Here is a 14,953-nt window from a genome sequence, read left to right as displayed (position 1 = left end):
TCCTGTTGACATACAGGGTCCATGGATTCATGACATTGTCTCCATAAGTACACGTCCATTTGCTCAATACAATTTGAAATGAGACTCAGCCAACCAGGAAACATGTTTGCAGTCATCAACAGCCCAGTGTTGGTGTTGACAGACCCAGGCAAGGCATAGAGCTTTGTGCCATGCAGTCATCAGTGGAACATGAGTGGGCCTTTCAGCTCCAAAAGCCCACATTGTTGATGTTTCATTGAATGCAGACACTTGTTGATGGCCTAGCACTGAAATCTGCAGTGATCTGCAGAAGAGTTGCACTTCTTTTCATGTTGAATCATTCTCTTTGTGACGTTTGCCTGCTTTATTTCTTCATTGATAGTCCTCAGTGTCGGTCGACATACTGCACTGTTATACTGGCTGAAAAATGGGGGGAGGGGAGGTAGTTCAACACTGTCTACCGTAAATGATGCAGCCAACAGTTGCACAGTTGTGTTTCACAGTTCTTTACTTTCACTGTTCACAACCCCACGATATTACACAGTTATATGGCCAGTTCACTATTGGTAAATGTTAAGCTTCATTAATAAGTTGCAGACAAACATCAACATACTGCTACAATAGTTTGCTGTTGAACATCTATGAGCAGCAAATACCTAACCACACAGTTCACAGTTCTTGCAGAATAATAAGGTACTTGTGACACTATTTCTCAAATAAATTGAACAGACACTGTCATTGTTTTAACACACGGCCTATTGTGTTACACTAATTACACTAAATAAATGTAGTGTGACTGGGGCCTCCTGTCGGGTAGACTGTTCGCCGGGTGCAAGTCTTTCGATTTAACACCACTTTGGCAACTTGCTTGTTGATGGGCATGAAATGACAACACCCAGTCCCTGAGCAGAGAAATATTTGACCCATCTGGGAATCGAACCCAGGCCCTTTGGATTGACAATCTGTCACGCTGACCACTCAGCTACCAGGGGCAGACACTAAATCCATTTGAAATAGTATATAAGTGGACTGACTGTCTCAGGAGCAAAAATCAGGCCTTTATATAGCCTCACAATAAGAAGCACTGAAACTATACATTGTTTGATGTTTAATTTATGGAAATTACAATTAAAACATAACTCATTCAATTAACTGAATACATCGAAAAATTCTTCCTCTTTAACAGTTTCTTCTATCACAAAGGTTAGGCCAAATTATTTGCTTAAATAATTAAATTAATGGATATAGTTATGAAAACAATGCTTTTGACATATCTGATAATTATTTTGGAATTAATTAATGGCTGGCTTTGCTAAAATATTTTCGAATAGAGCCAAATAAATACTCAAAGAATCCTAGTAATTCTTCTTCCAAATGTTTATAATTACTACAGAACTTATATTTGTTTATGAGTCAACAATAGAATTTAAGTCATGAAACAATTACTGATTTCACCCTATAACAAACACAAAATTAGATCTGGTGCTATATTTCTCTTTTATGAAAATGCAGAATATACTCATGTATGGTAATGGTAATTAGACAAAAATGAAAATGAATTTAAGGAGGCAGATGACAAAACAAGAAAGACAGTAAAAATATCTCAACTTACTTCGTCACATCTTCAGTTGTCATTGGCCCCATTCTTGCAGGATCTTTTTCTGGCCGCAGTGATGTCAGAGGTTTGATGTTTTACTCATGAAATGAGCATACAGGAAAATCCCCACTTCAATGCTACCTCAGAGATGCTGTGTGCCATCGCTCGTGTGTCAACTATAATACCACATTCAAACTCACTGAAATCTTGATAACCTGTCATTGTAGCAGCAGTAACCAGTCTAGCAATTGCACCAGACACTTGCTGTCTTATATAGGCATTGCTGACTACAGCACCATATTCTGCCTGTTTACATATCTCTGTGTTTGAATATGCATAACCATACCATTTTCTTTGGTGCTTCAGTGTATGAGAGGCATACAATAAGTAAAACAACACCTTTTAGACAGCAGGTTGGTTTTATTCAGGATTCCAGTATATCATATTACTCCCCAACCTTTTGGCTGCAAAACCCTATTTCTCGACATAATCTTAAGGTGGGTGTCTGTGTGCCTGCATGGTATTACTCTACTGGTTGATGTTGGAGCCAATGACTTGCTGCATCAAATAACCTTCCCATCATCCATGTACTGCTTCCTGTGGAGTACATTCTTCATTGTGCTAAACAGATGGAAGTTCGAAGACAAGGGATTTGGACTGTAGGGTGGATGAGGAAGAACATTCCCATGACGTTTTGTGAGCTCCTCTCGGCTCAGCAAACTTGTGTGAGGCCTGGCATTGTCAATTGCACCATGAGCAAGGACATCAAATAGTAAAAGTTCTACAGAGTCCCGCAAGACCATTGTCATGACTGCCAGCTGAGGATGCTTTACCAGCTGAAGATGCAGCTCTGAATCTTTTCTTCAGAGGAGAGCTGGTGTGATATCACTCCACGGTTTGCTGTTTTGTTCCTGGTTTGAAGTGATGAACCACTGTTTCACCACCTGTAATAATGTTTGACAAAAAACATACTCTTTAAGGTCTTCTGTTAGGTGGTGAGGAACCCAGTGGGCACACACTGGTGGACAAGTCTGTGAGCACAACCAACAGAGACATCCAGTTGTGCAGTGAGGTATCTGGTTGTGATCCACTGATCACCTTAAATGAGAGCGTCAGCATGTTACAACATTGTGTGTGGCCAGCTGGCACATTGGAAAGTGGGTGGGTTTGTGTGACCTTGTTGCAGTGTTGGCAGATGCCTTGTCCAATGATTCACCATGCTTTTGTTCACTGTCAGATCTCCATACACATCTGCAAGCACCTATGAATATCTGTGGTGTTTTAGTGTCTGCAAAATGACAGTTCCCTGCTTGGAATGCACCTACACTACTGTTGTCATTCTGAAAGCTCCATTAGCGCCACCACCTATCAGAAGTTCATAAAACTGAAGGGGCTGAAACAGCAATATCCTGCAATATCCCACAACAAAGTTGTGGATTGTGTTTATCCTGCCTCCATACTATTTGGTCTACATAATTCACCCTATTTAATCAATATCATAATAAAATTTCTCCGTAATAAAATGAGGATTAATTTACTCTATGTACTGTCCTTTTCAAAGCCTTATCAAGTTGGTACTGGCCACAATGCTGTGTGGCCTTTCAAAATATTTCATGCATATTTTGTGTTTGTTGTGTAGCACATCTTGAGAAACAGTTATAAGGTACATGCTGTATTTTTAATATTGGATAAATTACCAGAACCCTCTTCGATAAATGATACTTAGAAGCTCTCTTCCAGAGCTCACAAGTGAACACACATAGAAATCAGCACAGTCGGCAATCCAGTATTCTTTGTTTCTTCTGTTGCATATCAGATGTCCAAAATGTGTGCATTGATAAATTATTGTTTTGTGTGATCTTTGTGTTTTAATTAAACAGTCCAAAATTAGTGATAAATCAAAAAAAACTTATAGTGACTATGGATCAGAAGATATGTGCTATATGTGACTGAATTCTGAGGTAGTAGCTGAAACTATTGCTTTGGCGCTATGGGCAGGAAAAAGTGCTTTTGGAGATAAGAAGAAACACTGAGCAGAATTGTAAAGTGGTGTGCTATGCAAGCTAGTGAAAGTAGAATAAAAGTAAGGAAGACAACTTTGAAAGCTGAGTATGAGGGTAATCCCAAAAGTAAGGTCTCCTATTTTTTTATAAGTACGTAGACCTGTTTATTTTTACAATGGTTTACATCAGTTTACAGCTTGAACATTTAGCTATTTTTTGACATAACCACCAATTCTGTTGATGCATTTTTGTAGACGCTGTGGCAGTTTTTGTATGCCCATATCATACTAGCTCGCTTCCATGCTGTTCAGAAAGTTACGAACTTCTTCTTTCACCTCGTTTTCGGAGCTGAATAGCTGGGACCACAATTAACGCTGACAGGTACTGTGAGACTCAGAAAAAGCTCAAACAGGCAATTCAGAACTGGAGAACAGGAATGTTGAGCAAAAAGTGTACACATTCTCCATGACAACGCTTGCCCACATATCACTCGGCAAACTGTTGCTCTCCCAAAACAGTTTCAGTGGAACATAATCACCCACCCACATCGACAGAAATGGTCATTACATATGTCGAAAAATAGCTAAATATTCAAGCTGTAAACTGATGTAAACCATTGTAGAAATAAAAAGTTGTATATACTTATAAAAAACAGGAGACCTTACTTTTCGAATAACCCTCATATAAAGAAGTTTAGGAAGCCTTATTTTTGTAGCATGGACATTTTAGAGGAAAAGGTTCATCCATTACTGAGCTGACATTTCAGGAAAAAGCATTACAATTTCAGTAACAAATAGAAGGAGAAGATACAGAATTTACTGCCATGATGGTTGGTTGGCTCAATGGGAAAAACGATTTGGTATTCACCAGATTACCATTAGTGGAGAGGCTTTATCTGCTGACAAAGAGGCTGTGCCACTGTTTGAAGACTATAGTTTGAAATTAAATGATGAGGGAATATCTGGTGAGTTGCAATGAGAGTGGATTAAATTAAAAGATGCTCTCTATGAAAATGTTTGCTTCAAGAAAGGAAGCTGTGGCACTCGACTACAAAGAAAAGTAAGAAATGAATTACTATATTTGCTTGCATTAAAGTAACTGGCAACTACTAGCTTTGGCTTATATTAATATGGAAACCACAGGAGACTAGAACTTCCAAAAACCTGAAAAATCAGGAATAACTGCCCCTACATTACAGTCATCAAAAGAAAGTGTGAATTAATTCAGAAATCTTTAAAACCTGGCTGCAAAATGAATTTGTTCTGGCTGTAGAGAAACGTTTCAGTGACAACAATTTTCTGAGGAAAGCTTTGCTGCTTCTTGATAAGGCACCTTTGCATTGTGCTAGTGACAAACTCACCAATGGAGACGTCAAAGCATTATTTTTACCACCAATGTAACTGCTCTTTGCTAGTCGATGGACCAGGGTATCTTTGAAATTCTAAAGAAGAAATGTCTCCATTATCATCTCCAATTGTTGATATTCTGTGACTGATAATAATGAAGACTGTGTAACCATTCTGAAAAGAACTGACTTGCTGGATATCATAAGGTGGTTGGTCAAAGCATGGGAAGAGAACATATCACTTGTAAGGTCTTAGGAAATTCTTCGAGATCTTGAAGGTGGACATTTTAACTTTGAATCCACGTGTGAAACAGAAGTAGAACATGGAAACCATGATATCATTTCACTGCTCGAAAATGTACCAGGCTGTGAGGATGTTGATGCAGAGGATGTCACAGAATGGATGGCAAATGACAAAGTTGATGAGCTAACTGACAATATCTTGGAAATGGTGATACAGGAGGAAATAACATAAAAGGGGGAGGTAAATTAGGTGACAGAAGACATGTCATCACGTATCTGGAAGGATCCAAGATGGCTATGGTGGTACTGCAGTCCATTAAAGAGCAGGAGGAAGCAATGCCAGCTGATATCACTTACCGTAAAAAGCTTGTAAGTTTCATCTCTTCTGCTAGGCCTAGCTTTTCTCATGTTTAATCATACATTCACATTTTACAATGTAGATCACTTTATACTTGCTGTAATAATTTTTGAAAGCTGCAGTATGTACACTTATAACTAGCATGTATTATGCAGGAAGTCAGAAAATTTTAATAAAATCAGGTTTTGGTATAGAAAAAGGTATTTTAATTGGTACAGGTGTGGTCAGAAGAGAGAATTTATAAAACTTCTGTTATCCTGTTTGACATTCTGCACATTAGGCTGGATAGTGGAAATTCTAATTTATACATACAGTATATAGGGTGTGCATAACTAGAGTTCCAGTTTAAAAATGGTGCACAAAGATAACCACTGCTCAGAATGATGTCAAATTTGAACAGCATTTTATTGATGTAGGGGGAAATGTCACAAGGGGAAAAAAAAGACATGAAAGTTTTACCAATATTTACCAATAGATGGTGCTTTAAGCATCTTAAAATAATTGGGGTTGGCTGTAAATTACAGATGAACTGCAATATGGTGACTTTGGTTGGTATGAGTTGCATATTACATGATCCATTCTGTTCAATGTGCATGACTGCACAAGTTTGGCAAGCAACAGTTCTGTCTCTGTTAGTTAAGTAATCTGATGCACCATGGTAAGGTCATACCATATTGGATAGGAAAATCAGTTTTTAAATGTTCTAAGGCCAAGAAGTGTATAAAAAGCAAACTGACACTGGTTTTCAATTTTCCTGGGACCAAAAAATAAATAAAAAGTGAGATGTCATCAGTTTTGAATTGTCCTGGGGCCAAAAATCACACAAAAACCAAAATGAAATTATTTTCCAATTGCCGTGAGACTGGTGCAAGACACCTTCAACACTCTGTGCCGTTTTTTGTCACAAGTTGAAATCGAGAAACAGTATGTTCCACAACAGATCAGAGTGTCTCGGGGGTCATAATCAGAATGCATTGCGCAATGCATTCCTTCAGTTCAGCTACATTTGTAATAGGATCACTGAACGCAATATTTTTCAGATAGCTCCACAGCCAGAAGTCACATGGATTATAAAAGGTGTTTCTGGATGGCCAGGCTGTAGAGATATGATGGCTGATAATTCTAGCATTTCCAAAACGCAACTCCAGCAGCTGCTTCACTGGCAGTGTAATGTGCAGAAGAATGTCATGCTGCATAAAAATGACCATAGCCACACAACCATACTGTTGAGGGGTTTGAATGAAGTTTATGTGCAAAAGACTCTCATATTGTTTGCCAATGATAGTACGAGTAACAGGACCCACAGCTTTTGCAAAATGAAGTAGTACCAGTTGATGTGCATGTGGCTTTTCCATTGCCCATATTCTGCATTTCTGCGAGTTGACATGTCCTTAGAGATAGAAACGGGCTTCATCTGTCCATAGAATGGCTGTTCATTGTCCACTTCCATGTGAACAAGAAAGATCAAAGTGAACATTTGTCTTACTGGTAGGTCAGCAGGAAGCAACTCCGGAACATGGGTGATTTTGTATGGATAGCAATGCAGGATGTTTCATAGGAATTTATGCACTGTGCTCCCAGGCATGTCCCACACTCAGGCAATTTCCTGTGCACTGCATGTTTGCACACCACTGCTTGACCCTTCCTGCAATGCTGTGGCCACATCTTTGACAAAAATCAGATCAACTGCTGTCCCCTCTCTGCCACATTGCACTTCAAAAGAACCCATCTTTTTGAAGTTCGTAACCATTTTCTCCAGACTCTTAGCAGACATTGGACCAGTTACTTTTTTCATACCCTTCAGTTTCCAGAACTTCTGCGGGCCTACAGGCATACAGTCAACATTCTTGCTACAAAGCCTTATGAATAACATGCAATCCATCATGGAGACAGTAATGTTGGGGACCTTGGGCACAAACTGAGGAACAGTTGTTTGCTGCACGTCTGTTGGTGTTATATTCTGATGGTTACAGAATCATCTATTGGTCACTTCACCCCTGTCCCCCCTTTTGTTTCAATAACATGCTGTTCAAATTTGTTGTCATTCTGAGGATTGGTTTTCTTTCTACAGAATTTTGAAACTGGAACTTAAACTAGACACCCTGTGTATTACTCATTTTAAACTGCATCACATATATCACTAAAGTATTATTCAGATAAATTATGTAGGCATTTACAGTACCAATATATTTAACTTTTCCAATACCTAGTATACTGTGGTGGTGTAAATATACAGGACAAATAGATAAAATCAGCTGTTAAGGAATTTTTCTATGATGCAGAATGAACAGCTAAGAAAATGTGATTTTAGTTTACATTGGGTTAACAGTCAAAGCTTTAAATGACAGTAAATTTATCTCCTTCCTGTGTCATTCTAAGACCAGTGGGCATAGAATACATATTCTTCTCTGCTAATACTATATTTATGAATATTACTGGTTAAAAAAACACTAAACAACTACAACGTTTGACACCAAACTTTCCAAAACAATAGGCATACCATGAAGATCATGCCGTCTTTTTACAAGATATTTATGTATGGATACCTAAGAGTATTATTCTTATTGCATATTTCTTCGCAGTGGATACTTTTTCTGCAATGAAGGGAAACTTGAGAATATTTAGCCACTACTAATGAATGGAAAAAGTGAATAACTTGCAGTTTACATCCCCAAAATGTCGTATAACTGAATATTTGCTGAAGTTAGATTTTTTTGGAGGTTTGCAATATGGTTTATTATACTTACCATTTCTGGGCTGATGTAGTATGGTGTTCCAACAACAGTATGAGCTTGTCCTCGAGTTGACATCATTTTTGAAATGCCAAAGTCACCAACTTTTATTATGTTATCCTTTGTGAGGAAAACATTTGCAGTTTTTAAGTCTCTGTAGAAACAATTGCAGTGAAGTGAATATTGTACTTCTCTCTACAAATGCAAAATAATTTTGGGTGGATTCTTGCAAAGAAGGAAACAGCAACCAGCCACCCATACTAATACTATTTATTTACACAAATGGCAGAATCACTGGTTTTAAACTGACAAGTTTGTCTCCAGATGGGTGTTCATGTTTACATACACATTTGTTGTTGTCTCTTTATTCCCCTTATTACAAAAGTCCTTACAGGTGGTGGTGCCCTACAGCAAATAACAATAACTAATTTAAACAACAAACAATGTGTGAGCATCTGTTACAAGATGAACAGTGAAAAAACGTGGTTTGCAGGCCTATGGGCATACCAATATGATGGGGAAGAGTACCAGACAGCAAATCATGAAGTATGGTGTTGGAAATGCAATAAGACTTGATGTGGAGGTAGACAGAGAATAGAAGTTAGCAGAAGCTGAAAGCAAGAGGACTGTGGGACAACAGAAAAGTTTTGAATAGACAGTTTCATCATTAGAATACAGAGAAGAAGTAGTGGAAAGGAGAAGGTGCAGAGTCCACAAGATGTGAAGAAGCTATCTGACTGCACCTAGTTACGTTGAGCAAGTTACTCTCAACTGGATGATCAAATTTGCTCTTGTTATATTTTATCAGTGGTCATTTATACAAGTGGACAGTTGGTCGGTGGTCATAATTACAAGCATAAAAGGTCATGCAGTTGTTACAGTGACATTCATTTGTGAGACATTAGGTTTCACAAGTCGCCCTGCATTCAGTCTACAGGATATACCAGTGAAATGAGTACTACAGAATGTGATAGATGGATACATGAAGTGTGCCCAAAAGTAACTAGATTTTCTTACCAATAGGCAGAGGGGTGGTAGTAATGGGATCTTGTGCTTTATGCCTTCACTGTACACTATTTTTTTAATTAGTTGAGCACCCATTTATTTATTTATTTATTTATTTATTTATTTTTATTTATTTATTTAGCATCCTTGTATCTCATCATTACAAAAATGATATAGGATTTGTCATACATTGCCTTACATAGAAAATAGTATATGAAAAGATTTGCAATTATATGTATATAAATAAAATATTATTACATATAACATGAAACCATACGTGTAGCAACATTCATAATATGTTAAATTAGAATAACAGATGAATACAATTTAGTTTTTAATGAGCATTTTGGGTCATTACGATGAAGGAGATAAGCTATTGTATATTGAATGCTGGTGATTTAAGTATTCCTTGACACTATAAAAACTCTCTGTACAAATGATAGAGCAATGTGTTAACAATAACTTTTTGTCAAAACTATTACATTCTTGCAATAGGGATCCTGCTTACTTCTGGGTCCTCTCTTGTACAAGAAAGTCTGCATCTTGGTTTTCCACATGGATATAATGTGTGTGGCACAAAGTGACAACCAACATATTGAAGCTGGTGGGGAGTGGATGGAGGAGAATAGGAAAGAAAAGACAGTGCGTATTCCTCAATTTAGGAGAAAATGAAACGTAATAAAAGTTATAAAGGAAGATCTTTCTCAGTTTTCTCAGCCTGCTGCTGTATCATGTAATGAAAAAGAGGCTTCTTTGTTGTGTTCTCCTTTACCCCTGTCTATGCCTCTTCATGATCCACATCAATTCCTTGCATCACTTCTTCTATGTCAATCTCTATTGCTCCATCTTGGATGTGGGACAGTGCCTGGTCAGATATTAACCAAAGAAAAATCACCAAACAGCCATATGTTTTCAGAAGTTGTTACTTTATTTAGGCAACCAGTTTTGCACCCCATTAACACCATCTTCAGGCCATTGTATGTTAAAAACAACAATTATACATGTTGTTTATATCAAGTATATGACAGTCGACATTACAGAAAATGAAACATAATACTGAAAGTTCTTAAAAACCTACAAAATGCAATATGCAGTGTTAAGAAGAGTACCTTTGCACACAAAGTATACCAAAGCAGAATATGTACACAAACTGATTAGCATCAAAACTAACCAATTTGACATCACAGAGTTACCATATATAATAGAACAAGCCAAACTTTTTTTTTTTAAAAAAAGGAATAGATTATACAAATTAAGGAGCACGAACAAATAAAGCTTGTCTAGTTTTTTCCTTTTCTTTCCTTTTTTATTTTATTTCTTTTTTACTATGAATTATTTTTGTTTTCTAAATCTGTTGTGCAAAATTATTTATAATTCTTGTAGGTGAGGAACACCCTAGTTCTTAGAGAAATCTATCCTCATTCCCATTAAAACATTGTGATGTAACCTGTGGTGTGCACAATAGTGTGCATATCTATTGCCTAAGTGATTGGCGACTCCATGGAGTGCTGTGCGCACAACGACCATATATATTAGGCCACCAGCATAAAGATCTTTAGGGTGCAGAAAAGAGCAATCAGGGCTATCTGCAACCTAAGAAAACTGGAAACATGTAGACCACATTTCATCCAGATGGAAATAATGAGCCTACCGAGCCTTTACATATATGAGTGTATCCTGTTTGCAAATGAGTATTTTTTAAACCAAACTGGACATCTTCAACAAAATAAGCATATACACAGTCATAACACAAGAAACACAAATAATATCCACATGTCACAGTGTAGAACAGCACTGTACCAAAAAAGTGTATCACAGATAACAGTTCAGCTATATAACATCCTACTCAGTGATTTAAAATCACAGCAACATAAAATTTTTTTAAACATAATGTTAAGTCATTTCTAGTGGAAAAATGTTTTTACTCTGTAAAAGAATTTTTAAATTACAAAAAATAGCCTTGTAAACAATGATTATGTAATAATGGATAAATTCACATTGCTATATATGGCCCTTGTAATTTATGATTGTTATCTGTAATTAATTTTGCCATGCTCTCTCTCTCTCTCTCTCTCTCTCTCTCTCTCTCTCTCTCTCTCTGTGTGTGTGTGTGTGTGTGTGTGTGTGTGTGTGTGTGTTTCTGCTCCTTTCGCAATTTTGACTTGTCCTATATTCAATGTACTGTTTAAGTATGTAATGAATCAAATGGACCAATAAATGAATGAAACGAATTAAATTAAAAGGAAGGTCAGCGTTGGTCATAATATTGATCTTTTATTGATAGCAAAATCGATTTTCGATCACATAGTGATCATCTTCAGTGTTGTACACATTAAATTCATTTTGCTATCAATGAAACATCAATATTACTGTTGTGACAGTGCCACGACATTTAATAGTGCTGCCACGTCAGTATGCGCAAACGGCGATAGAGGCGCTCCGCAACTCGGCTGAGTGCAGGAGCGCCACCTAGCTACGAACGGCACCGGCCGCATGTCACGGCACGGCAGTCGAATGACCGATACGGAATTGGTAGCATGTAACCAGCTATTGTTTCTACGTTTGTATATCCACGCAATGTATTAGTGATTAAAGGTTATAACACTTTTTGGCGATGAGGTCAGATATTTTTGTTCCTGCATTGTGGATTTGTGTGTTCGTGTCAGGGCAGACATGGAACAGCTTATGCAAGCGCTCATTGAACAACAAACACAGCTGACAGCTGCTATTCAGGTATTGTCGACGTCGCTTACTCATCTTCTGTCTTCCTCTTCTCCGCCTCCGTTTCCTTCTTACGATGAGGCCGCTGAAGACTGGGAGGATTATGAGAAGCGTTTCCGGCAACCCTTCTTGGCTTTCGGCATTGTCGACGCTCCTATGTGTAAGTCGTTATTTCTATCTTGGATTTCCCCACGGATCTATCAGCTGCTATCTCAGTTAGCCCCGCTGCGGGAACCTGCCTCTCTGTCCTTCCAAGAAATGTGTGACTTATTGTCTACCTATTATCGAAAACACACTCACGTCATTGCCGCCCACATGGCGTTCTACCAGTGTCGTAAACAGCCCCATCAATCTTACCGGGCTTGGGCGGCGGAACTACAAGGTCTGAGTAGAAAATGTCAGTTTGTCACGGACACTCATCATGAGTCTTATGCTGATTCAATGGTTAGGGATGCTATTCTACGGCTTGCTCCTGATAAAGAAGTTCGGCAACATGCCTTACAACTGCCAAACCCGTCGTTGTCAGAAGTTCTAAGCATCGCTCAATCTTTTGAAGTGTCTCACGCTGCTGGTGCGCAAATAGACGCATGATGTGATGTAGGCACTATACAGACCACTTTTGACACGGACAATTTGGCTGTTTCCCAGGGGACCGACGATGTGGCGGCGGTTCACTCGCGTCAACAATGTCGCGTTGGGCCGCCATGCTCACAGCGAAAACAGCAACCACAGAAGCAGGTTTGTTCCGCACTTCTTTCTTGTCCACGTTGTTTCGTACAGCATGACAGGGCCGTGTATCCAAAACGTTGGGCCAGATGTAATTCATGTAGGAAAAAAGGCCACATTGCTTCTGCGTGTCAGTCCCATAAAGTTCCTGTCAACAAGGACGAGGCATCGGACATGGATGTTAACTGTGTGCTTTCTCAAACAAATAAGTTGTTTGTTACTGTTCGTGTTCTGGATAAAGACATTCGCATGCAAGTGGACACTGGCTCTGCAGTAACTCTCATTAATTCTCGCACGTATTTGGAATTGGGCTCCCCTCCCTTGTCTCCAGTTACGCGAAATCTGAGAACTTATAATAAACAGAAAATTCCTACCATTGGCCAGTTTGATGCTTCCACTGCCTACAAGTCTGTTGTTAGGCCCCTCACGTTTTATGTGGTGGATCATGCGAGCACTGAAAACCTGTTCAGTTACGATGCTTTCCAGTCGTTCGGGTTCTCTATTGATGATGATGTGCACCTCATTTCTGAGGATATTCTGTATCAACAGCTGGATGGATTGTGTTCTGAATTCTCGTCCATGTTCTCTGCTGGTCTGGGTCATGCCAAGGATTTTGAAGCCCACATTACTCTTAAGCCTACAGCTTGCCCTAAGTTTTTCCGGGCATGCCCTATTCCGGTGGCGTTGCGTGCACCTGACAAGGCTGAGATAGACAGGTTAACAGCTTCAGGGATTCTCCTTCCTGTTACATTCAGCGAATGGGCATTGCCAATCATGGTGGTTTCCAAACCAAACGGGAGTCTGCGATTGTGTGGTGAATTTAAAGCCACTGTCAATGCTCAGAGCCTCATTGACACTTATCCTCTTCCCCGCCTGAGGAGTTATTTACCAAGCTCGCTGGGGGCCAGTTCTTTTCCAAACTTGACTTATCGGAGGTGTACCATTTAAGGAGATGGGACCTGGAAAAACTGAAAGAACCAGAGGTTGTACAGAGTTTCAGGGAGAGCATAAGGGAGCAATTGACAGGAATGGGGGAAAGAAATACAGTAGAAGAAGAATGGGTAGCTTTGAGGGATGAAGTAGTGAAGGCAGCAGAGGATCAAGTAAGTAAAAAGATGAGGGTTAGTAGAAATCCTTGGATAACAGAAGAAATATTGAATTTAATTGATGAAAGGAGAAAATATAAAAATGCAGTAAATGAAGCAGGCAAAAAGGAATACAAATGTCTCAAAAATGAGATCGAAAGGAAGTGCAAAATGGCTAAGAAGGGATGGCTAGAGGACAAATGTAAGGATGTAGAGGCTTATCTCACTAGAGGTAAGATAGATACTGCCTACAGGAAAATTAAAGAGACCTTTGGAGATAAGAGAACGACTTGTATGAATATCAAGAGCTCAGATGGAAACCCAGTTCTAAGCAAAGAAGGGAAAGCATAAAGGTGGAAGGAGTATATAGAGGGTCTCTACAAGGGCGATGTGCTTGAGGACAATATTATGGAAATGGAAGAGGATGTAGATGAAGATGAAATGGGAGATACGATACTGCGTGAAGAGTTTGACAGAGCACTGAAAGACTTGAGTGGAAACAAGGCTCCCGGAGTAGACAACATTCCATTGGAACTACTGACGGCCTTGGGAGAGCCACTCCTGACAAAACTCTACCATCTGGTGAGCAAGATGTATAAAACAGGCGAAATACCCTCAGACTTCAAGAAGAATATAATAATTCCAATCCCAAAGAAAGCAGGTGTTGACAGATGCGAAAATTACCGAACTATCAGTTTAATAAGTCACAGCTGCGAAATACTAACACGAATTCTTTACAGACGAATGGAAAAACTAGTAGAAGCCAACCTCGGGGAAGATCAGTTTGGATTCCGTAGAAACACTGGAACACTGAGGCAATACTGACCTTACGACTTATCTTAGAAGAAAGATTAAGGAAAGGCAAACCTACGTTTCTAGCATTTGTAGACTTGGAGAATGCTTTTGACAATGTTGACTGGAATACTCTCTTTCAAATTCTAAAGGTGGCAGGGGTAAAATACAGGGAGCGAAAGGCTATTTACAATTTGTACAGAAACCAGATGGCAGTTATGAGTCGAGGGGTATGAAAGGAAAGCAGTGGTTGGGAAGGGAGTAATACAGGGTTGCAGCCTCTCCCCGATGTTGTTCAATCTGTATATTGAGCAAGCAGTAAAGGAAACAAAAGAAAAGTTCAGAGTAGGTATTAAAATCCATGGAG

The 14,953-nt window shown here is 38.9% G+C and overlaps 1 protein-coding gene across 3 annotated transcripts in view; it reads right to left on the bottom strand.

The window, feature by feature from the left end:
• LOC124607401 (serine/threonine-protein kinase Nek8) overlaps window positions 1-14,953 on the bottom strand; it is a 317,572-nt gene that overhangs the window by 243,115 nt on the left and 59,504 nt on the right. For all 3 annotated transcript variants that reach the window (XM_047139723.1, XM_047139724.1, XM_047139725.1), the window contains one exon: window positions 8,273-8,411. In XM_047139723.1, the coding sequence (XP_046995679.1) occupies window positions 8,273-8,411 (139 nt within the window). The remainder of the gene's footprint in view (window positions 1-8,272; window positions 8,412-14,953) is intronic.

Source organism: Schistocerca americana, chromosome 3 (genome assembly GCF_021461395.2).
Source record: "Schistocerca americana isolate TAMUIC-IGC-003095 chromosome 3, iqSchAmer2.1, whole genome shotgun sequence".
NCBI lineage: Eukaryota > Metazoa > Arthropoda > Insecta > Orthoptera > Acrididae > Schistocerca > Schistocerca americana.
The sequence above is the reverse complement of the archived record's forward strand: the minus strand, read 5'-3'. Positions and strand labels throughout refer to the sequence as shown.